The sequence below is a fragment of the Mesoplodon bidens genome, assembly GCF_964165515.1.
Source record: "Mesoplodon bidens genome assembly, chromosome: 20".
Classification (NCBI taxonomy): domain Eukaryota; kingdom Metazoa; phylum Chordata; class Mammalia; order Artiodactyla; family Ziphiidae; genus Mesoplodon; species Mesoplodon bidens.
In genome coordinates this window covers 18,001,286-18,027,002 of record NC_138181.1, presented here as the reverse complement: position 1 = coordinate 18,027,002, position 25,717 = coordinate 18,001,286, and the positions used below count along the sequence as shown (strand labels likewise).

The 25,717-nt window shown below is 41.4% G+C and overlaps 1 protein-coding gene across 2 annotated transcripts in view; it reads right to left on the bottom strand.

The window, feature by feature from the left end:
- PPP2CB (protein phosphatase 2 catalytic subunit beta) overlaps nt 1–25,232 on the bottom strand; it is a 32,971-nt gene extending 7,739 nt beyond the window's left edge. Inside the window, exons 1-5 of one of the 2 annotated variants that reach the window (XM_081220744.1) lie at nt 25,098–25,181; nt 5,480–5,526; nt 5,268–5,374; nt 3,902–4,111; nt 1,890–2,063 (exon numbers count right to left, since the gene is read on the bottom strand). In XM_081220744.1, the coding sequence (XP_081076870.1) occupies nt 1,890–2,063; nt 3,902–4,018 (291 nt within the window). In that variant the 5' untranslated portion in view covers nt 4,019–4,111; nt 5,268–5,374; nt 5,480–5,526; nt 25,098–25,181. Of the gene's footprint in view, nt 1–1,889; nt 2,064–3,901; nt 4,112–5,267; nt 5,375–5,479; nt 5,527–25,097 lie in introns of both variants that reach the window. The other variant, XM_081220743.1, reaches the window with a different exon arrangement.
- Between the last annotated feature and the right edge of the window lie 485 nt (nt 25,233–25,717).

Sequence of the window (25,717 nt, the reverse complement as noted above, 5' to 3'; positions counted from 1 at the left end):
ATGGTTACCAATGTCAATCCTAGTAGCTTTTCTTTTCAAAATAGCATTTAATAATATTCACAGTGGAAAATGTATAATACACAATGGAAAAAAACGAAAAATGCATGATCAGAGAGAGCTGTTAACATTTAAATATACTTCTTTTTTCTTTATAATCCTAGGTATTTTATATAGTATATTTCCACTTTTTCTAGAATGCGATTTCCGTGCTTGTGACCCACCATTAACTTTTCTGTTGGTTACTGCTGACATATAAAAATTTTAAATTTCTCTTACAGCAAAGACCCTACTGATTCCTGTTATGGGTTGTAATAGTTTTTCAGTTTTCTCAGAGTTTTCTGAGTACATAATCATGTTTGCAAAAATATTCTTGTTATTTTGTTCTCAATGTTTATATCTTTTAATTATTTTTATTGCTCAGTGCACTGGCTAGGACTTCCAAAAACAAAATTAAATAATAAGATTTTCTTTGGGGGAGGAGGGGAGGGGAGAGATATTACTCCCAGGTCCATTCTCCAGGGATTCTAAGACAGAGATAATAAAGTTTTAGAGGGCATTTTTCTCCTGATTTTGAGGAGAAGGTTTCTGATGTTTTGCTGATAAGTACAGTCAGTGTAAGTTTATTCATCCAGTTAGTGTTATTTTACTCCTTAATTGAGGTTTTTTTTTTTTTTTTTTTTTGCGGTACGCGGGCCTCTCACCGTTGTGGCCTCTCCCGTTGCGGAGCACAGGCTCCGGATGCGCAGGCTCAGCAGCCATGGCTCACGGGACCAGCCGCTCCGCGGCACGTGGGATCTTCCCAGACCGGGGTACGAACCCATGTCCCCTGCATCGGCAGGCTGACTCTCAACCACTGCACCACCAGGGAAGCCCCTCCTTAATTGAATTTTAAATAAAGATATAGGACTTTGTTCAAATGGTTTTGGTCTGATTTCATTCTTCTGTGCTTGCCATGTCTGGTTTGGCAATGGGGTTATACTAGCCCTACAGAGTGAGTTTTGAAGCTCTCCACCTCTTCCTAAGCTTTGAAACCCAGAAATGTTATGTTCCTTGAAGGTTTGGTAGAATTTGCCTATAAAACTACCTAGACCTGGTTACTCTCCAATTTCTTCTTAGTCTGATGGTCTACTTACATTGGTCTAATTTCTTCAAAACAATTTAATAATTAATAGTCTGCTATAATAAATTTCATCTGTGTTTTCAAGTTTATTGGAATAAAGCTGCAACTGTTTTTGTGATTCGTAAGTACCTCCATACTTAAGAGTAATGCCTTATTTCTCATTCCCAATGTTTTATGTGGCCTCCCTCTCTTTTTCTAGATCAGTTTTGACTATTAATTTCTTTAACAGACTTTTCAAAAACTGCTTTGGGCCATACTAATCAACTATGTATTTTTGGTATCTATTTCTGCTTTTATTTTTAATTAACCCAAGTTTATTTTACTGTTTCATTCTTTGAATTAAATGTAATTTATAAATAAATGCATTTCCTTGCATTTCATCCCTTACTTACATCTAAAAGTTTTGGTTTACACTATACTTCCACTTGGTCATTTAGAAATGACTTCTATTTTATGAGTGTTAGTAGAAGACTGTGAAAGTTCCCAAGGAGGTACATTTGTTCTACTACTCAGAATCAGAAACTGTCGCTTAACACATGGTGTATAAATAGATGGAAAGGGAAGAAGCAGGAAGATGGAGAGGATGAAAGGAAGAACTTGCTGGTCTCAACGTGTATAAAACTTACCCAGTTCCCTGTTCTGAAACTTTAAGTATAAGGGAAAGAGGCAGAAAAGGCCAAGGAGATGCAGAAAGAATGTCATGTCAATCTAGACCCTAAATTACTAATAAAGAATCTTTTCCTACTTTTATCTGTCCCCACATACATACCTGTCCATCTACTAAAGCGGTAAGTGGCAGATAGTCAAACAGATCTGTAAAGTATTTCCAAACATTGGCATTCCCATACTTTCGCAGACATTCATCATAAAAGCCATATACTTGGGTAATTTGTCGGCTTTCGTGGTTTCCTCTCAATATTGTAATACGTTCTGGATAACGCACCTGAAGGAAAAGGAAAAGGAAAAGAAACCCATGGAAGTATTTTTACCAGTGTTATGCTAAGCACATTAACCTCTGACCCATTTCTTTAAATGGTCCTTCAGTCTGCTAGTACATTAAATGTAAATTCTTTTTCAGAATAAAAAACTTTCTCATTCATCACCAGGTCCTCTTGATTAACCTTTGAAATATTTTTTTATGGCCATCCTTCTTCATACTATGTATCCATACTCCCCTCACTGGAATCCTTATTAACTGGTAACTATTTTATTATAATAAAATCGTATCTGACTCTTTGTCTCTAATATCTTTTTCATACTCAAATTATCACTAGTCTTCTTAGTCTTTCCAGAACACTATGACTTTTTAATGCTCCACAGACACAGAAGAGATCTGGACCCAAGACAAACTCTCTACAGACTAACTTCTCCCTCCCTTTTATTTCCCACAGAAGAATGTATTTGCCGACAGAACACAAAAACAGGCCCTGCCAGGCTGGAGATGAAGATGGTGAGGTGTAGGAAGGGAATGAATAACTTTTTTTTTATATATCTTTGTTATGCTTTAGTTCACTTCCTAGAACCTGTATATTTTACAGTATTATGTTGAAAACCAACTTTTTATGATGCACATGTATTGTTAAAAATTTTCATAAATAATTAAATATTTGACAATTTTGGGGAAAAAAGAAATTTTAGACATGTCAAAAAAAACAAAAAACAAAAAACCAGGCCCTGCCAAAGGTGGGCAAGATTTCAAATGTATTTATATAGTTTCCTTTCCATAACAGAACATAGAGACATACTTTTTGGTTAGCAATGTGTCTGATAAGAAGTATAAAAAAGCATCAGATTCTGCAAACCAAAAAGCTGCAAATGCATACTTCACACGTATTCAACTAAGCATCCATTATATGTCCAGCACTAAGCACAGAGTTCAAATCTAGTACCAGGTCCACACAAATACATGAATTCTGCTGGTTAGGGACTAATTTCACTTAAGGAAGTATGAGAAACAGGGCAATAAAGCACTATGTAACATAAATAAGGGATGGGAGAATACATTTTATGATAATTTAGAGTAGAAGGAGTAAAAGCTAAGGTGGTTGAAGGCTTCATGGAAGAAGTAGGACTTGAGCTGAGTCTTGGCAGAAGGGGTAAGAAATCAGAGACAGAATAATCGTTTGGGGAAATCAGGTAAATATTTGGAGACAGCCAGAGCACTGAAAGACTCTGATCTGAGGCAAAGAGTTTATGCTACCAACTACGAGCAGCAAATTCAGGCTAGACAGTAGAGGACCAGCCGAGGAGTGTGAGCTCGATTCTGCAGGTAACACAGAATCATTGAAGAGTTGGGAACAGTGAAGTAACAAGATGAATGTTAAATGAGAGAGGTTTAGTCGGGCAGCATATGCAAGGTAGATCTGGAGGGGTCAGATCCTGGAGGCAGAAATATTAGCTACCACACTACTGCACTAATTAAAGTGTGAAGTGATGAAGATATACATTGTATGATAGTAAAAATAAGACACAGGAATAACAGATTTTGCAAGGCAAGAATTTTTTAAAAACTTATTAGTTGACTATACATGAGGGATAAGTTGACTAAAAATGATTCCAAGACTTCAGCTATGGATTACCTACAACAATAATTTACCAGAAGTAGGCAGGAGAGGTTTAATGTATCATTTTCATGTCTCTCTCTCAAGAGATGTAAAATGAAGTGTTATTTTAAGGGGCTATAAAGTGAATGGATCATAAACTAGAACATGGGATATGCAATGCCACCACTCTTGCCTTTTGCCGATTAAAGCTTGAAAAAATAAACGTCATTAACCATACCTTTAATGCCACAAGAAGAGTCACAGTCTCCACAGAATAATAACCTCTGTCTACATAGTCACCCATGAATAGATAGTTTGTATCTGGTGACTTCCCACCGATTCTAAAGAGTTCCATAAGATCATGGAATTGACCATGCACATCTCCACAGACGGTAACAGGACAACGGACCTCTTGCACATTTGATTCTTTTGTTAAAATTTCCTTAGCCTGTTAAAAAAAAAATGAAATCAACAATTAAAAAAAAATTCTATCACAATTTTTTTTTTTTTTTTTTTTTTTGCGGTACGCAGGCCTCTCACTGTTGTGGCCTCTCCTGTTGCGGAGCACAGGCTCCGGACGCACAGGCTCAGCGGCCATGGCTCACAGGCCCAGCCGCTCAGCAGCATGTGGGATCTTCCCGGACCGGGGCACGAACCCGTGTCCCCTGCATCGGCAGGCGGACTCTCAACCACTGCGCCACCAGGGAAGCCCCTATCACAAATTTGAAGGCATCATTTCCTGTCTATTAAAAGAAAATGTGGAGGAAAAAACCACCTGAATGTGTATTATAAAATCATAAAACTAAAACCACAACAAGATTCTACTTTACACCTACTAGGATGGCTAAATAAAAAAGAATTACAAGTGATTTTGAGGATGTGGAGAAATTGGAACTTTCACACAGTGTTGGTGAAAATCTAAAATGGTACAACTGCTGTGGAAAACAGTCTGACAGTTCCTCAAGGTGTTAAACATAGAATTACCGTGTGGTTCAGCAATTCCATTCCTAGATATATACTTAAGAGAAATGAAAACTTAAGTTTACACATGTTCATGGCAGCATTACAATAGCCAAAAAGTGGAAACCACCTAAATGTCCATTAACTAATGAATAGGCAAATACGGTATTATTCATTCAATGGACTATTATTCAATAATAAAAAGAAAAAGAAATGACGTACTGACACATGCTACAACTCTGAAAACATATTAAGTGAAAGAAGACAGTCACAAATGGTCATATTTTGTATGACTCCATTTACGTGAATTGTTTAGAACAGACAAATCTACAGAGACAGAAGATTAGGGTTGCCTAGGGCCGAGGGGTAATAACTAAGGGGCATGGGATTTCTATGCCTATTCTCACACCCTATAGGCAGGAATGCACATCTTTGGAAAGCTAACAAAATGTAAACTGACCTGAGGCAAAGACTGCCTAACCTCAATATCCACTATCCCTTTCCTTCTCAATAATTAAACTCATTGTATTCAATCAGATAGTCATGCTCCGAGCTGAAAAACTACATTTCCCAGCTGTCTTAGTGCAGGCTGCCGTAACAAATAACAGACTAGGTGGCTTAAACAACAGAAATTTATTCCTCACAGTTCTGAAGATTGAGAAGCCGAAGATCAAGGTGCCGGTTGATTTGATTCCTGGTGAGGACCCTCATCCTGGTTTGCAGAGGGACGGCTTCTTGCTGTGGACGCCTTCTTCACATGGTATTAAGAGAGAGAGGTCATCTCTCTAGCGTCTCTTCTGATAAAGGGCACTAATTCCATTCATGAGGGCTTTACCCTCATGACCTAATTACCTACCAAAGGCCTCACCTCCAAGTACCATCACACTGGGGATCAGGCATCACCTATGAATTTTGAGAAGATACAAATATTCAGTCCATAGCACCAGCCTCTCATGCAACTACAAATGGCTCTAAGACTAAGTTCTGGTCTGTGTGACGTAAGGAGTGTTATGTGGGAACCAGAAAGTTTCCTTAAAGAGGGGGTGTGCCCTTCATCACTCTCCATCCTGTTTCCTAGAATGTATATGTGATGACTGGGCTCCAGGAGCCACCTCTACCATAAAGAGGGGCTGCTCCCTAGTAAGAGCAAGCAGAGTGCTGGAAGATGTGGCAGGCTGAAAAAACACACTGCAAAGAGATACTCCCTTCCTGATCACCAGAACCTGTGTATATTACCTCGTACGAAAAAGATGTGATTAAGCATCTTGTGGGGGGCACTTATCCTAGATTATCCCAACAGGCCCTAAATGTAATTACATATACCCTTATTAGAGAGGGAGAGGGAGTTTTGAGACAGACACACGGACAGAGAAGTCCATGTGAAGAGAGAGGCAGATTGAAGTGATGTGGCCAAGGAGTGCCAGCCGTCTCCAGACGCTGGAAGAGGCAAGGAACGGATTCTCTCTTAGAGCCTCCAGAGGGTGCGTGGCCCTGCTGACACCTAGGTTTTGGACTTCCAGCCCCCAGAGCTGTGAGGGATAAATGTCTGTTGTTTTAAGCCACCCAGTTAGTGGTAATTTGTTACAGCAGCCCCAAGAAACTAACACAGCAAGATGTCTGGTTTCCTGATACCTCAGTGGAGTTACCACCCCTGGACTGCCTATCTCCAAGTTTTCCTGTACATGGAGAAATACAAACTGCAACCTTGGTTAAGCCTTTATTATTTTGGATTTTCTGTTACACAAACCAAACCTAACACTAACTGATACATGGTTACACACTGGACCAAGCAACTCCACTTCTAGGCATCTACACTATGAATAAAATCAGATAAATATGTATGGATATAAGTAAAGGAATGTTTGCTTTTTTTTTTTTTTTTTTTTTTTGCTGTACGCGGGCCTCTCACTGTTGTGACCTCTCCCGTTGCGGAGCACAGGCTCCGGACGCGCAGGCTCAGTGGCCATGGCTCACGGGCCCAGCCGCTCCGCGGCATGTGGGATCCTCCCGGACCGGGGCACGAACCCGTGTCTCCTGCATCGGCAGACAGACTCTCAACCACTGCGCCACCAGGGAAGCCTGGAATGTTTGCTTTTAAGAAAAAAAAAAACGAAACTATAAATGTACACTGGATAGTTAAGAAAACAAATATGAAACATCCACAGAATGGAATACTAAGTAGACATTAAGAATGTTATAGAAGTATATTTGATATAATGGGTATTTGGTATATAAATGAAAAAGGCAAGTCACAAAACTACAAGATCACCTGTTTAACAAGAAAAACTGTCTAGGAGTTTCACACCAAGAAAACTGCTCTAACCATTTTCAGACATGATCATGTTAGGTTCTTCCAATAGCTGGTTCAGATCACGGGACCAAACTTTCACAGCAGAGTCATTCAAGTCAAGCCCAAAGCATTAATGCATTGGGGTTAAAGACAAAAAGTCCTTAATATAAGAACCAATTTACAGGGACTTCCCTGGCAGTCCAGCAGTTAAAGACTCTGCCTTCCAATGCAGGGGGTACGGGTTCAATCCCTGGTTGGGGAGCTAAGATCCCACATGCCTTGTGGCCAAAAAACCCATAAAAACCATAAAACAGAAGCAATACTGTAACAAATTCAATAAAGACTTTAGAAATGGTCCGCATTAAAAAAAGAAAGAAATCTCTGAAAAAAACCAAAAACCAATTTATAGAAGCCAAATCCCAAAGTTAAAAGGACCCTAGTATAATGGCTGAAGATTGAGAAAACAAGTAGCAGAGGTCTTTCAAGAGCAACATAACCTCCTGCAATGGAACTAACAACTGGAAAAAAGTCACAGCAACAAGCTTAAAAGTGAGTAAAATCATTATGTCATCTGCTTAGCAAGCATCAAGTAATTTGTTTTTCAAGTCAAATGGGAGCAAATAACCAACATTTTCCAGAAATATTTAAAACAGAATCCTCAAGTCATGTAACATTAAGAATTTTTAACAAGCTAACCCTACTTAAAGAACCTACTAAAGGAAGTATTACCAAAAACAGAGGAAAGATTACTTAATATATAGTTCCCACACAGGTCAAGTTAGGAGGCTAATAAACCATTCGCTCTGATGTACACCATACACCTCAATCACGTGACATATCAAAATATTCCTGAAGAGTAAGGTTCATGTATCCATGTCACATCTGTCAAGTAAGTGTCTGTTACAGGCCAGGCACCAGAGATAAAAAGAACAGGTAAACTCTCCACCTCAAACATGCTGGCTTTGATGAGCTCAAACCAAACAAAATAAAAACTTCTGTATACAGAAAGAGATAAAAGAAAAAGCCTGGGGAATTATTTACAGCACACAGGATAACAGAATAATACTGACATCTGCAGTATAAAGATGTTTGTAGAATAAGTTACAATATGCCTCAAAAATAATTGATTCAGTCAATCCTAATTAAGAGGTCGCATTTTTGAGAGGCCCAAGAAAACTGTTTATATGAAAGCATTTGAGAATATAAAGCTCTGAATTAGCCTTCATTGTTTAAACTGTTAAATCAAAGAAGGTTTTAAACTATTTTTATAACAGTTGACTTAAAATGTAAAGTTATATTTTCTGTATTTTAAATCAAAAAGTTAATTTTTAAGTCTAGGTAGGGAGATTTTCTACATTGATGGCTTTATTAGTTCCCAAACTTGTAATAGTGACACTATGAAGTTCTGTTGAAAAACTTTTATTCACTTACTATACTGATCTCCTTAAGTTTTAAGAGTAAAAAGGGGTCACGAGACTAAAAAGCTTGGAAATCATTATATTAATGCATCTGTTCTGTTGACCTACATGTAAGATGAAAGATAAGGGTAAGTCGGTTCACATTACTCCAAAGACATGTATCATTCACCTCAACTTGCTTTCAGTGACTATTTCATCCTATGACACCAGTCCAAAACACTGATGTTAGAATACATAGAACAAAATCCCAACGAAAGTCTGTATACACACTGTTAGAATCACAAAGTCAGTCTGCCTCCAGGTTCATCTATGCCAACTGGATGCACCTAGCCCAGACTTTTAATCGCAAGTGACTCTAAGCAGTAGGGACAGTGGCAAGTTCTACTCCCACACAGTGTTTTCTCCAGAGTTCTAAATCGTTTCTATGGTATGATTTTGACTGTGGCTCCAATCTCTCTTTAATTTCTGCAAAATTTCCAAGCTTGGTTCTCCAGCTTGCCTTCTGATTCTAGGCTACTAAACGTTCTTCTGGCAAATGACATTTCTGCTTAAGTTAGCCTGGTAAACTTCCCAAGAGTCCGTATTTTTCTTCTCTTTGCCCATAATTAGTTAGAATGAGATTATATGTGCAGAAGTCTTCCAGAAAAATGAGTTCTCCCATTTGAAACCTAACTGTGTAACCCTAAGACCTATATACCCTTCAGTTTCTTCACGGAGACTAGGTATCTGTGAGTCTGTGTCTCTCTAAAATGTGAAGTCTTACCTTCCACACATGTAATGTGGAAATAGCTATGCTTTTCCAAACTCAAATTCTCTAAGGGTTGATTCTTAGCTGTGTGGCAAAATACATTATTTTATTATCATCATGTTACTGAAGTATCTTTTTCTCAGGGGGGAAGAGAAGACCTAAACTGTGGGTTTATTTTTCTCATGTAACGAGAAGCCTGGATGTAGGCAGCGCTGGGTTGGTGCAGCTCCTCAAGGGCCACTGGGGCAGCAGATTCTTCCCCTTCACCTTCTCTGCCATCCTTAGTAAACAGAGTCACCATCTCATGGTCATAAAATGATGATGCATCTGTAGGCACTGCATCTGGTATCTTACTCAGCAAGAAGGGGCAAAAGGCCAGAGGGCACATGCCAGTCTAGTCTATCCTTCTCACGAAGTTTTCCCAGAATTCTCACTGGCCAGCTGAGACACATGCTCCCTGCTGCTCGATCAGTCACTGGGATGGGGCGAGAATGAGGGCAGAGCTGCTACAAGGTGTAATTCCAATTAGAACTGAAGGAAATTTTAGAGATTATCAAGCATCTCCTTAAAGGTCTGGCAAATGGCCAGAAATGTCCGAGATCACAAATGAAACGGCATTTTTACCAAGTTTATTCATAAGATAGCTTTCCAATTTTGTTCAGAAAAAAAAAAATCAAACTGAAGAGCATAAGTCATTAGAGCGTTCAACTGGACCCGATGTCTATTTTTGTGATTATTAATTAAAAAAATAATGCTCAGCCGATGGTTCCAACTCTAAAAAGGAAACCTGCTTCATATACGAACATTATCATTACTGTCTCACTTTAAATGTAGAAATAAAAAGCCTCAAAATGTAAATATTATCCAATTCAATAAAAAAAAATTTAGTTTATTTATTTATTTTTGGCTGCGTTGGGTCTTCGTTGCTGTGCGCGGGCTTCTCTGCGGAGCACAGGCTCTAGGCGTGCGGACTTCAGTAGTTGTGGCACATGGGCTCAGTACTTGTGGCTCACGGGCTCTAGAGCACAGGTTCAGTAGTTGTGGTGCACGGGCTTAGTTGTTCCGCGGCATGTGGGATCTTCCCAGACCAGGGCTTGAACCTGTGTCCCCTGCACTGGCAGGTGGATTCTTAACCACTGCGCCACCAGGGAAGTCCCACAATTGTTCTTTTAAGGACATATGGTTATCTTAACCCAGCACAGGTTTTATAAAACTATGAGGATGGGTTAAGATATGTGATTTACAGTGTGTGTGTGTGTGTGTGCGTGTGTGTGTGTGTGTGTTTGCTTTACCATAATACTTCCTAAGCTTTTATCTACATAACAGTGAAGTACTTTGTCAGGCCAGAGCCAGGCCCCTCCAATATTTTTATCTTTACTGTACAGATTCCTAATGTCTCTAAACACTTGATTTATAGCTCACACCCTTTACTGTAAAGTGATCTTACTGTGAGATCACTCTGGCTTGCCTTCAAGGAAAGAATGTGCTGGACTGGCATTAGTAAGTGTACAGTTCATCTGATACTTGGAATTCTCAGTGTAAAAACCCTTGTGTGTCAGGGGTCCCCAAGACCAGCCCCAGGTTTGGTGATGATTCACAAAAGAAGGTCCACACAACTCAGCACGTAGTTGTACTCGTGGCTATGATTTATTACAGCAAAAGGACAGAAAGCAAAATCAGCAAAAAAAAAAAAGGCGCATGGGGCACAGCCCTGAGTAAATTAAGCGCAAGCTTCAAGAGTCCTGTCCCAGTGGAGCTGCAGAGAGTGTGCCTAACACCTGCAGCAACAAGCTGAAACTACACGTGTGAAATCTGTCAGTCACGGGGAAGCTAATTAGAGGCTCTGTGCCCAGGATTTGTAACGGGGAGCTGATCACATGGATACCCCCTGCCTAGCATGTACCAAAATTCCAGACTTCAAAAGAAAAGCATGTGTTCCGCATAAATCACACTGTTTGCATAAACAGTTTAGGCAGAGTGAGCCACGCTTAACAGGGAAGGGTGGGAAGCCTCCCCAGATCCAAGTTTCCAGACACCCAAGACAACCTTGAAATGAGGCCTTTCTACATACAGCGGTCTTAGGACTGCTACACTAACTCCTTTCTGTACACCGTGTAATTCTATCTCACGAGTGCTTTCTAATGTGACTTAGCACCCGAAGTTTAATTACCTCTAAGACTCTGACAAGACCAAGTTTAAACTGTGAAGTGAAGGACTGTGGTGATGGTAAATGCCACCCGGCACAGACACATCCAGGCATAAAGCTTAACAGTATACCCGCAAGTTTAACGCATCGCTGTATACCTATCCATTCAAACTTGCTTCCTTTCTCACCCATTTAAAACATATTCTTTCTTGTTGCTGTAAAGTCAAATCTATCTTAGGAAGAGAATTGAGAAAAATAAAGCTTTGTGAATGACATTCACATATAATACTTTATTTTTCCTCTACCCACATTTTAAGAATGCAGAATATGTAAATGTCAAGTCTCCCCAGCTTCTCAACAGGTGACATTCTATTTTTATTTTTGTGTTGGTGCCCACTGCCAGAGCCATAATCCCAAAAGGCTACCGTATTTGGTTTTGGCAGAGCCAGTATACAAGTTCTTTTCTTTCCCCTCTATTTACACATAAATAATCTGCTATAAAACATGAGAGGCTAGAGGCTCTTACTCCTAGGCAAATTCATCTAAAGAAAGCCATAGAACAGAGTGATCTCCAAAACAGATGAGATCAAATGAAGTTCCAAATCCTACAGGGCTAGGTTAATGTAAGTAGGGTGGCCTGTCCTCCTACAGTTACAAGGTTCTTCCATAAATGAGAATTGACCTTTTTTTTTTTTTTTTCCAATACAAAGAAATAAACCTTTTCTTTCAGTTCAACCACAGTCAAGAGTCTGTATGCCAAGCAGTGTCAAGCTTGGAAACACAAGAATAAATCCTATGGTCTGTTGAAATTAAGAAAGAATGAACTATATGTATGTACACAGGCCAAGACAGATTGTTTGGTTAAAAAAAAAGATTTTAGTATAACTGTGATCCCACTTTAATGAAAACAATACACCAGAAACATCCTCCCTACCCCCCAAAACCCATGTTTTTTGCACACAGAGAACAAGGCCTGGAAAACTACCTAATGTTTGCCTCTGAGGCAGGATGGTAGTGGACAGGGAAGGTGGGTGCAACAGTGGAGAGCATTTGCTTTTCCCCTACATTTCTGAGATGTTCAAATTTTTAAAAAACAAATATGTATTACTTTTTCAATCTGAAAAAAATAACTTTTTAAACTTCAAAACAAATTCCAGATGGCAATAACTTAATTATAAACACAACCACAGTGCTATATTCATATAAGGGAATTTTATTCAGCCACTAAAAGGAGTGAAGTACTGACACGTGCTCAGCATGGAAGAATCTCCAGCCAGACACAAAACATGACACATTACATGATTCCATTCATATACAATGTCTAGAACAGGCAAATCCGTAGAGACAGAAAGTAAATCAGTGGCTGCCAGGGGATGGGGGGAAGGGAGAATGAGGAGTGACTGCTAGTGGGCAGAGGGTTTCTTTTCTGGGGTGATGAAAATGTGCTGGAATTACATGGTGGAGATGGTTGCAAAACTTTATGGATATACTAAAACCACTGAATTGTACACTTTATAGGGCGACTTTTATTGTATGTGAATTACATCTCAATTTAAGAATATGAGGAGGGACTTCCCTGGTGGTCCAGTGGTTAAGAATCCGGGCTCCCAATGCAGGGGGGCCCGAGTTCAATCCCTGGTCAGGGAACTAGATCCCGCATGCTGCAACTAAAGATCCCGTGTGCTGCAACTAAGACCTGGCGCAGCCAAAAGAATACATACATACATACATATATATATATATATATATATATATGAGGAAAAACCCCAAAACTAAATGTGAAATGCTGTTGCAGCTCTGACTTAGCCTTCTTTGAAGATGACAGTGATTTTAATGCCATTTTTCTTAGAAAATCTAAGTTCAGAAATATAGTTTACATAGTCTAAAGTGCAGTGATTGTTTTGGCATTAATTTTATCTTCAATTTCTGGTATTTTGGTTTCCTTTCATCAAAGAGGACTTCATTCACCAAGTCCTTCAGAGCATTTGTCCTGAAAAAAAAAACTGAAGGAAAAATGTCTGCAAGATCTTCAAAGTAGAATAAAAGGCATATGTTGCAAATAAAACTACTCCATGTGAAACATTTATAATGTATCTTCATTTTTTCTATGAACATGATTTTACACATATGTAAAGTCAAGAAGTGATGAACTGATTTTAAAAGGTCTGTTTTCCAGTCATTAGCAGTAGTTCATGCTAGTCTAGTTTGCTTTAGTTTCTTTACCTGTCTGCTATGAAAGGTTGGCTTAGACAAGCACGGAAAATGATGATTTGTTCAGTCAGTAAAATTGGGTTTTAACGTCATATTCCACTGTAATCATGTCATTCTTTGTTATAGTAGAAAGAAACGAGCTACTTTCTATCTATGTTACTGCACTGTGAACTATATCAATGGCCACTAGAGCTGGCACTAACCTTTGCTCAAGAGAAGTTAAAATGAAAGTTAATAGTTAAGCTTTTGGGCTGTTAAGACCACCACGTTTAGCTACAAACTATTAAAGAAAAGTAATCGAAAGAGTTTTCTCGACTCAGAAAAATCATTGATTTTTATTAGGATCTTTTTTTTTTCTTTTTTTCTTTTTTTAGTATTTATTTATTTGGCTGTGCCCGGTTTTAGTTACGGCACGTGGGATTTTTGTTGCGGCGTGCGGGATGTTTTAGTTGCGGCATTTGAACTCTTAGTTGCAGCATGTGGCATCCAGTTCCCTGACCCGGGATCGAACCCAGGACCCCAGCATTGGGAGCGCAGAGTCTCACCCACTGGACCACCAGGGAAGTCCCCATTTTTAACCAGGATCTATCAATAATTTTCTTTAAGATAGTTTAAGGCATTCAACAATTTAAGCATGCTATTTCACATTAATGAAGTAAAGTAACATCCTAAAGATACTTCTGCTTATTTCAACGCTGAGGCCAGGACCCAGGAATCCAACCATTAGCCCAATGTAAACTTTACATGTTTATCTACACAAACCTCAAACGTTTTCTAAGTAGGCACTGTATGATCTCCTAGCACACAAACAGGCTGCATTTCCCTCCTACTTAGAACACCATCACCACCAAGGTTCTTCAGGACAAAACAAAGTTCATCAGGTCCAAGAGCCTGAACACTTGCTCTTCCTGAGGCTCTGCCAAACAAATGTTAAAAATAGTTCCGGGGCTTCCCTGGTGGCGCAGGAGTTGAGAGTCCGCCTGCCGATGCAGGACACACGGGTTCGAGCCCTGGTCCGGGAAGATCCCACATGCCGCGGAGCAGCCCACAATTACTGAGCCTGAGCGTCTGGGGCCTGTGCTCCGCAACAAGAGAGGCCATGATAGTGAGAGGCCCGCGCACCGCGATGAGGAGTGGCCCCCGCTTGCCACAACTGGAGAAAGCCCTCGCACAGAAACGAAGACCCAACGCAGCCATAAATAAATAAATAAATAAATAAATAAAAGTTCTAGTATGGGCTTCCCTGGTGGCGCAGTGGTTGAGAGTCCGCCTGCCGATGCAGGCGACACGGGTTCGGGACACGGGTTCGTGCCCCGGTCCGGGAGGATCCCACATGCCGCGGAGCGGCTGGGCCCGTGAGCCATGGCCGCTGAGCCTGCGCGTCCGGAGCCTGTGCTCCGCAACGGGAGAGGCCACGGCAGTGAGAGGCCCGCGTACCGCAAAAAAAAAAAAAAAAAAAAAAAAAAAAAAGTTCTAGTCACAGAATGTCCTTGACAGTGCCAGACTGGCTCTCCAGGCACACTGTCCTTCTAAATCACTGTGCATACTGCTGTTGCAGAAACAAATGGCAGAAGCAATCTCTCTACACACGTAGGACGAGTCAAATGTGCAATCAGCTGCAAAGATGGACTGCTAATTTAAGTTCATGTTAAGAGCTAGTCGTCTTCTTGGAAGACATGCCTTAACTATTTTATGCAAACTGTTTTTCTCTAGACAGAAATTAATCTTGAAGGCCAGACACACCATATCATTCATACCCATATTTTGCGTAGCTCTTCTCCAACTGGCATTAGGATGGGTTTTATTTTGGCCACTACCTCAAAACAGGGCTTTTTCCAGTACCACTTTGGTCTTAATTTCAGCTGACTCCTTCACGTTTTAGGCAATCTGAGTTATAATAGGAATTTAATTTTGAGGGAGAAATCACCCTCACAATGATGTAACTTTCTATAGAACAGTATTTCTAACAGACTCCAAAAAAATCATGTTACTTAAAAAAAAAAAACCTAAAATCTAGTTACAAAGAATTAAACAAAAAGATGATATTTACAATTAGATTTGACTTTTTACTGTCTCTTATATTCTTTCTATATGCCTGCCCCCAATGCAGGGGACACGGGTTCGAGCCCTGGTCCGGGAAGATCCCACATGTCGCAGAGCAACTAAGCCTGTGCGCCCCAACTACTGAGCCTGCGCTCTAGAGCCCTCGAGCCACAACTACTGAGGCCAACTGCCACAACTACTGAAGCCCGCATGCTCTAGGCCCCGTGCTCTGCAACAAGAGAAGCCACTGTAATGAGAAGCCCGCGTACCGCGACAAAGAGTAGCTCCCGCTCACCGCAACTAGAGAAAGCCCGCACGCAGCAACGAGGACCCAACGCAGCCAAAAAATAAATAAATAAATCATAAAATTTTAAAAAGATATAATGAAACTGCATTTTTCAGAGTTCTAGAACCACTATATAGAAAACCTCTTTTGAAGTACATTCTCCACAGAGAAGTCATATCAACACATCTACTTATTTTGCATCTTTTTCCAAAAGAAAATCGGATGACATTTAAAACAAGATCAAATAGCTACTTTTATTTTTAGCTTTTCTTCATTTAATACTCATTGCTAATTTCTGGTCAGGACTTTACACAAGTAGTATCTTAATACAACCGCCCCAGGAGATCAGCAAGTACTATCATCCCTGTCTTAGATAAGGAGTCAGAGGTGCAGAGACTGGCAGCCATCAAGCTGTGGAGCCAGGGTTTGAACTCAGGCTGCCTACTAGAGTTTGCTATAAACAAACACTGCACTTGGCAGGAAAAAGGCGGGTAGAGGTAGGGAAATAAAATGGAACTTTAGACTAAGGTTAGAAGGCAGAAAATATACACCACAGAGGTTCACCACAGCCGCTAGAAGGCGGCTGCCGCACTAAGCACTGCTCAGGGGGTAATGAGGAAGGGCTACCGTCACTCTTCTCCAGCCCATCGGCAACCCCATCAAAGGGGTGGAGGACAAAGATGAATGACAGGAGATTTTCACTTAAAAAATCATGCTTAGAGCTTCCCTGGTGGCGCAGTGGTTGACAGTCCGCCTGCCGATGCAGGGGACACGGGTTCATGCCCCGGTCCGGGAAGATCCCACATGCTGCAGAGCGGCTGGGCCCGTGAGCCATGGCCACTGGGCCTGCACGTCCGGAGCCTGTGCTCCGCAACGAAAAAAAAAAAACATGCTTAGTGGAAAAGTACAAGTATACAAAGAAAGAAGTGGGTAAGATACCAGCTTAAATATACTTCAGAGGTCCTAGAGATGGGTAGTCCAATTTATTTAGGGGCTGAGGTTAAAATAATCTCTCTGGGCAAACTCAGAAAGCTTGCTCAAGTGATTAAGGCTCAAGTGTGACTGAGCCGAGGTACAACATTCTTCTCCAGGAAGACATCTTAAAATTAGTAGAGGGTCAAAGGTAAAACCAATTCAACTACCAACTTTGCCCATTACTTCAAGTCTACATCTACTGTTCACAGTGAGGTTAACTGACTCAGCTACTTTCAGAACTGGATATTTCACCTGACACTAGAGCCTGAGAGATTGATTTAAAACATATATTCTAAACCATGAAATTATAGTTTATCCTACAAGAAAACTGAATGTCGAACTTGAAGCAGTAAGTAAACAATTTGTTTCAGAAACACAAAAATACCATTTGCTTGGCAGTTCTATTTACAGAACTAAATCCTCAAGTCAACATATAGTTATTTAATAGACTCACAGACACAGAAAACAAACTTATGGTTACCAAAGTGGATGGGGGGGGGATAAATTAGGAGTTTGGGATTAACATATACACACTACTATATATAAAATAGATGAACAAGGACCTACTGTACAGCCCAGGGAACTATACTCAATATCTTGTAATAACCTTTAATACAAGAGAGAATCTGAAAAAGAATATATATATATATATATATATATATGTAAAACTGAATCACCTGGCCCTGAACCAAGATGGCGGAGTAGAAGGACGTGCACTCACTGTCTCTTGCGAGAGCACCAGAATCACAACTAGCTGCTGGACAGTCATCGACAGGAAGACACTGGAACTCACCAATAAAGATACCCCACATCCAAAGACAAAGGAGAGGCCACAATGAGACGGTAGGAGGGATGCAATCACAAAAATATCACATCCCATAACTGCTGGGTGGGTGACTCACAGACTGTAGAACACTTACATCACAGAAGTCCACCCACTGGAGTGAAGGTTCTGAGCCCCATGTCAGGCTTCCGAAGCTGGGGGTCCAGCAACGGGAGGAGGAATTCCTAGAGAATCAGACTTTGAAGGCTAGTGGGATTTGATTGCAGGACTGGGGGAAACAGAGACTCCACTCTTGGAGGGCACACACAAAGTGGTGTGCGCATCGGGACCCAGGGGAAGGAGCAGTGACCCCAGGGGAGACCGAACCAGACCTACCTGCTAGTGTTGGAGGGTCTCCTGCAGACACAGGGGGTTGCTGTGGCTGTGAGGACAAGGAAACTAGCAGCAGAGGTTCTGGGAAATGCTCCTTGATGTGAGCCCTCCCAGAGTCCATCCACCATTAGCCCCACCAAAGAGCCCAGGTAGGCTTCAGTGTTGGGTTGCCTCAGGCCAAACAACCAACAAGGAGGGAACCCAGCCCCACCCATCAGCAGTCAAGAGGATTAAAGTTTTACTGAGCTCTGCCCACCAGAGCAACACCCAACTCTTCCCACCACCAGTCCCTCCCATCAGGAAACTTGCACAAGCCTCTTAGATAGCCTCATCCACCAGAGGGCAGACAGCAGAAGCAAGAAGAACTACAATCCTGCAGCCTTTGGAACAAAAACCACATTCACAGAAAGATAGACAAGATGAAAAGGTAGAGGGTTATGTACCAGATGAAAGAACAAGATTAAACCCCAGAAAAACAACGAAATGAAGGGAGATAGGCAACCTTCCAGAAAAAGAATTCAGAATAATGATAGTGAAGATGATCCAGGATCTTGGAAAAAGAATGGAGGCAAAGATCAAGAAGATGCAAGAAATGTTTAACAAAGACCTAGAAGAATTAAAGAACAAACAAACAGAGAAGAACAATACAATAACTGAAATGAAAACTACACTAGAAGGAATCAATAGCAGAATAACTGAGACAGAAAAACGGATAAGTGACCTGGAAGACAGAATGGTGGAATTCACTGCTGCGGAAAAGAATAAAGAAGAAAGAATGGAAAGAAATGAAGACAGCCTAAGAGCCCTCTGGGACAACATTAAATGCAACAACATTCGCATTATAAGGGTCCCAGAAGGAGAAGAGAGAGAGAAAGGACCCAAGAAAATATTTGAAGAGACTACAGTCGAAAACTTCCCTAATGTGGGAAAGGAAATAGCCACCCAAGTCCGGGAAGCACAGCAAGTCCCATACAGGATAAACCCAAGGAGAAACACGCCGAGACACATAGTAAGCAAATTGGCAAAAATTAAAGACAAAGAAAAATTATTGACAGCAGCAAGGGAAAAATGACAAGTAACATACAAGGGAGCTCCCATAAGGTTAACAGCTGATTTCTCAGCAGAAACTCTACAAGCCAGAAGGGAGTGGCACGACATATTTAAAGTGATGAAAGGGAAGAACCTACAACCAAGATTACTCTAACAGGCAAGGATCTCATTCAGATCCGACAGAGAAATTAAAATCTTTACAGACAAGCAAAAGCTATGAGAATTCAGCACCACCAAACCAGCTCTACAACAAATGCTAAAGGAACTTCTCTAAGTGGGAAACACAAGAGAAGAAAAGGACCTACAAAAACAAACCCAAAACAATTAAGAAAATGGTCATAGGAACATGCCTATCGATAATTACCTTAAACATGAATGGATTAAATGCTCCAAACAAAAGACTCAGGCTTGCTGAATGGATACAAAAACAAGACCCATATATATGCTGTCTACAAGAGACCCACTTCAGACCTAGGGACACACACAGACTGAAAGTGAGGGGATGGAAAAAGATATTCCATGCAAATGGAAATCAAAAGAAAGCTGGAGTAGCTATACTCATATTAGATAAAATAGATTTTAAAATAAAGAATGTTACAAGAGACAAGGAAGGAAACTACATAAAGATTAAAGGATCAATCCAAGAAGAAGATATAACAATTATAAATATATATGCATCCAACACAGAAAGCACCTCAATACATAAGGCAAATGCTAACAGCCATAAAAGAGGAAATCAACAGTAACACAATAACAGTGGGGGACTTTAACACCTCACTTACACCAATGGACAGATCATCCAAAATGAAAATAAATAAGGAAACAGGAGCTTTAAATGACACAACAGACCAGATAAATTTAATTGATATTTATAGGACATTCCATCCGAAAATAGCAGATTACACTTTCTTCTCAAGTGTGCACGGAACTTTCTCCAGGATAGATCACATCTTGGGCCACAAATCAAGCCTCAGTAAATTTAAGAAAATTGAAATCATATCAAGCATCTTTTCTGACCACAATGCTATGAGATTAGAAATGAATTACAGGGAAAAAAACGTAAAAAACACAAACACATGGAGGCTAAACAATACATTACTAAATAACCAAGAGATCACTGAAGAAATCAAAGAGGAAATCAAAATATACCTAGAAACAAATGACAATGAAAACACGATGATCCAAAACTTATGGGATGCAGCAAAAGCAGTTCTAAGAGGGAACTATAGCTATACAGTATAGCTATACAGTATAAGCCTACCTCAAGAAACAGGAAAAACCTCAAATAAGCAATCTAACCTTACACCTAAAGGAACTAGAGAAAGAAGAACAAACAAAACCCAAAGTTAGCAGGAGGAAAGAAATCATAAAGATCAGAGTAGAAATAAATGAAATAGAAACAAAGAAAACAATAGCAAAGATCAGTAAAACTAAAAGCTGGTTCTTTGAGAAGATAAACAAAATTGATAAACCATTTGCCAGACTCATCAAGAAAAAGAGGGAGAGGACTCAAATCAATAAAATTAGAAACGAGAAAGAAGTTACAACAGACACCACAGAAATACAAAGCATCCTAAGAGACTACTACAAACAACTCTATGCCAATAAAATGGAAAACCTGGAAGAAATGGACAAATTATTAGGAAGGTATAACCTTCCAAGACTGAACCAAGAAGAAATAGAAAATATGAACAGACCAATTACAAGTAAGGAAATTGACACTGTGATTAAAAATCTTCCAACAAATAAAAGTCCAGGACTAGATGGCTTCACAGGTGAATTTTATCAAACATTTAGAGAAGAGCTAACATCCATCCTTCTTAAACTCTTCCAAAAATGTGCATAGGAACACTCCCAAACTCATTCTATGAGGTCACCCTCACCCTGATACCAAAACCAGGCAAAAATACTACAAAAAAAGAAAATTACAGACCAATATCACTCATGAATATAGATGCAAAAATCCTCAACAAAATACTAGAAAACAGAATCCAACAACAGATTAAAAGCATCATACACCATGATCAAGTGGGATTTATCCCAGGGATGCAAGGATTCTTCAATATACACAAATCAATCAATGTGATACACCATATTAACAAATTGAATAAAAACCATAGGATCATCTCAATAGACGCAGAAAAAGCTTTTGACAAAATTCAACACCCATTTATGATAAAAACTCTCCAGAAAGTGGGCATAGAAGGAACCTACCTCAACATAATACCTACCTCAACATAATAAAGGCCAGATATGACAAACCCACAGCAAACATCATTCTCAATGGTGAAAAACTGAAAGCACTTCCTCTAATATCAGGAAAAAGACAAGGATGTCCACTCTCATCACTATTATTCAACATAGTCTTGAAAAGTCCTAGCCACGGCAATCAGAGAAGAAAAAGAAATAAAAGGAATACAAATTGGAAAAGAAGAAGTAAAACTGTCATTGTTGGCTTCCCTGGTGGCTCAGTGGTTGAGAGTCCGCCTGCCGATGCAGGGGACGCGGGTTCATGCCCCGGTCCGGGACGATCCCACATGCCGCAGAGCAGCTAGGCCCATGAGCCATGGCCACTCAGCCTGCGCATCCGGAGCCTGTGCTCCGCAATGGGAGAGGCCACAACAGTGAGAGGCCCGCGTAAAGCAAAAAACAACAAAAAACAAAAAAAACCTGTCATTGTTTGAAGATGACACGATACTATACATACAGAATCCTAAAGATGCCACCAGAAAACTACTAGAGCTAATCAATGAATTTGGTAAAGTTGCAGGATACAAAATTAGTGCACAGAAATCTCTTGCATTCCTATACACTAACGATGAAAAATCTGAAAGAGAAATTAAGGAAACACTCGCATTTACCATTGCAACAAAAAGAATAAAATACCTAGGAATAAACCTACCTAGGGAGACAAAACACCTGTATGCAGAAAACTATAAGACACTGATGAAAGAAATTAAAGATGATACCAACAGATAGAGAGATATACCATGTTCTTGGATTGGAAGAATCAATATTGTTGGTATTTGTCCCAAAGCAATCTACAGATTCAATGCAATCCCTATCAAATTACCAACGGCATTTTTTACAGAACTAGAACAAAACAATCTTAAAATTTGTATGGAGACACAAAAGATCCCGAATAGCCAAAGCAGTCGTGAGGGAAAAAAATGGATCTGGAGGAATCAGACTCCCTGACTTCAGACTATATATACTACAAAGCTACAGTAATCAAGACAATATGGTACTGGCACAAAAACAGAAACAGATCAATGGAACAAGATAGAACGCCCAGAGATAAACCCACGCACCTATGGTCAACTAATCTATGACAAAGGAGGCAAGAATATACAGTGGAGAAAAGACAGTCTCTTCAATAAGTGGTGCCGGGAAAACTGGACAGCTACATGTAAAAGAATGAAATTAGAACACTCCCTAACACCATCCACAAAAAAAACCTCAAAATGGATTAGAGACCTAAATGTAAGACCAGACACTATAAAACTCTTAGAGGAAAACATAGGAAGAACACTCTTTGACATAAATCACAGCAAGATCTTTTTTTTTTTTTTTTTGCGGTACGCGGGCCTCTCACTGTTGTGGCCTCTCCCGTTGCGGAGCACAGGCTCCGGACGCGCAGGCTCAGCGGCCATGGCTCACGGGCCCAGCCGCTCCACGGCATGTGGGATCTTCCCGGACCGGGGCACGAACCCGTGTCCCCTGCATCGGCAGGCGGACTCTCAACTACTGCGCCACCAGGGAAGCCCGCAAGGTCTTTTTTGATCCACCTCCTAGAGTAATGGAAATAAAAAAAATAAACAAATGGGACTTAATGAAACTTAAGAGTTTTTGCACAGCAAAGGAAACCATAAACAAGACGAAAAGACAACCCTCAGAATGAGAGAAAATATCTGCAAACGAATCAACGGACAAAGGATTAATCTCCAAAATATATAAACAGCTCATGCAGCTCAATATTAAAAAAACAAACAATCCAATCCAAAAATGGGCAGAGAACCTGAATAGACATTTCTCCAAAGAAGACATACAGATGGCCAAGAAGCACATGATGAAAAGCTGCTCAACATCACTAATTATTAGAGAAATGCAAATCAAACTACAGTGAGGTATCACTTCACACCAGTTAGAATGGGCATCATCAGAAAATCTACAAACAGCAAATGCTGGAGAGGGTGTGGAAAAAAGGGAACCCTCTTGCACTATTGGTGGCAATGTAAATTGATACAGCCACTATGGAGAACAGTATGGAGGTTCCTTAAAAAACTAAAAATAGGACTACCATAGGACCCAGCAATCCCACTACTGGGCATATACCCAGAGAAAAACATAAATCAAAAGGACACATGCACCCCAATGTTCACTGCAGCACCATTTACAATAGCCAGGTCATGGAAGCAACCTAAATGCCCATCGACAGACGAATGGATAAAGAAGATGTGGTACATATATACAATGGAATATTACTCAGGCATAAAAAGGAGTGAAATTGGGTCATTTGTAGAGACGTGGATGCATCTAGAGACTGTCATACAAACTGAAGTAAGTCAGAAAAACAAATATCGTATATTAACGCATATTTGTGGAACCTAGAAAAATGGTACAGATGAACCGGTTTGCAGGGCAGAAATTGAGACACAGATGTAGAGAACACCACGGGCACAAAGCGGTTGGGGGGGGCGGGTGGTGGTGGTGGTGTGATGAATTGGGCGATTGGGATTAATATGTATACAGTAATATGTATAAAATGGATGACTAATAAGAACCTGCTGTATAAAAAAGTACAATGAAATTCAAAAATTCAAAAAAACTGAATCACTTTGCTGTATTCTTGAAACTAACACACTGTAAATTAACTACACTTCAAAAAGTTAATACATAAAGGCCCTAAGCAACATTACACTTAGTTAAAAAACACTATTCTAACTACTTAATATTAGCTATTACTCCTCCATTCCTAAGATGCTTAATTTTAAGGGTACCCTATAAATAATAATGACAAAATCTTTCTTTCTTTAGTGCTTTTCTGGGGCATCCTGACTTCCAAACACAATCATGAAGAAAGTCTTACGGATTTTGGCTTAAAAAAAAAAAAACCCAAAACCCAAAAACATTAAAGAATAACTAACTTCGTTACTCCTTCACATGGGACCTTTTTACATAAAAATTATTTAGTCCAAACTACATAAAAGATGAATGAGAAAAGTAAGATGGAAAGTCCGGAATAATTACAGTGGTTAAGAAAACAATGCACACAGAATTCAGAAAGTTGTCTCAGCTCACACTATCAAGAGCAACAGTAAACCACCTGCATATTTTATTACTTTCTGGAAATGAAAAAAACCTTACATATAATAGAAATAACTTTCTGAAAAGTGCTAGCCTGCACGAAAAACACATACCCCATTAAACATCTCAGGCAAGCACTGTTGCCAAACTTAAGACTTGCCGTCTTGTTTCTGAAAATCAACAATTTTTTGCTTCCAAAGAGCCTCTCAACGTGAAGACCAGTCACCATCTGTCTCAACTAAAGTGAACTTCTATTTTAAAAATCACAGTCTGTCATCACACCCACCTCTCTACAAACAAACGCTTGACGCATACCAATTTACTGATTTTTGATGGGCCCGAGTCACCTGAGAAAAAGCCTGGGTGTATTACCCAGCGCGTTGATAGTCACAACACCCAGGTTCGTTTTCGGTGCATTTTCAATTTCGACACCGCACGAGATTCATCTGCCGGCCAGCTAAAGCGCCACGATTGCTAGTCCGCACGGGAAATGCTGGGGTGTCAGCAATCCCCCCACAAGAGCGTCGGCGACCCCAATCACACTCAGGGCGTGGATTCCGGGTGCCACAATGCCCCCGTCCACCTACCCCGGACCCCACAGGCCAGGACCGGGAGCGTCCGGTCCGGATCGTGGGCTGGGTCTCCGGGGGTCCTGGAAGCGCCCGACCCCACCCGGGGAAGGATGCCCAAGCCGGAGACGCAGCCCTGCGGGTTCCCGGACCGGCGCGCCGGACACAGGGCGGACGTCCCGGGAGGGGAGGGGAGGTGGGGGAGGGCAGAGAGAGGAGGGAGAGGGAGGAGGAGGAACGGGTTCCCCGCCCGCATCTCGCCCCTTTTCTCTCACCTTTTCGCACAGCGTCCGCACCTGGTTCTCGTTCAGTTGTTTACACTCGTTCAGCTGCTCGACCCACTGGTCCAGCTCTTTGGTGAACGCCTTGTCGTCCATGGTGGCCCGAGCCCCTTCCCCGCTGCCTCCCGCCCCCCTCCCCGCCCCCGCGCGCCCCAGCCCCGGGCGCCGCTCCCCTCGCCCGGCGCCGCCGCCGCCGCCAGCTCCCAGCGGGAGAGGAAGGAGCCAGGGAGCGCGACCCCGCGCCCCGCCCAAGCCCCGCGGGCGGCTCCGGGCGCAGGGCCTCCGGGAGACCCCTGGCCGCCCTGGCCCGTCGGGCCGCGCGCCCCAGGAGTCGGTGAAGGGCGCGGGGAGGTGCGGGGCTTCCGCGCAGCTCCCGCCGGACGATGAGCACCTGCCACCGCCGCCTCCCGCCCGCCAGCCGCTACCGGTTCCCTTGCCCCTTGTCTCTCGCTCTTTCTCTCCCCTCCCTCCGGGTGTCCGTCATCGCCCGGGCATTTCCGCCGGGAAAAGGCGAGCAGGCGGCGCCGCCGCGGCCCGGGACGCGGGAAGGGGTGCAGCGCCCCCGTGTGGCTCGGCGGAGAAACGGGCCGAGGGGCCGAGGGTCGCTCCGCTTT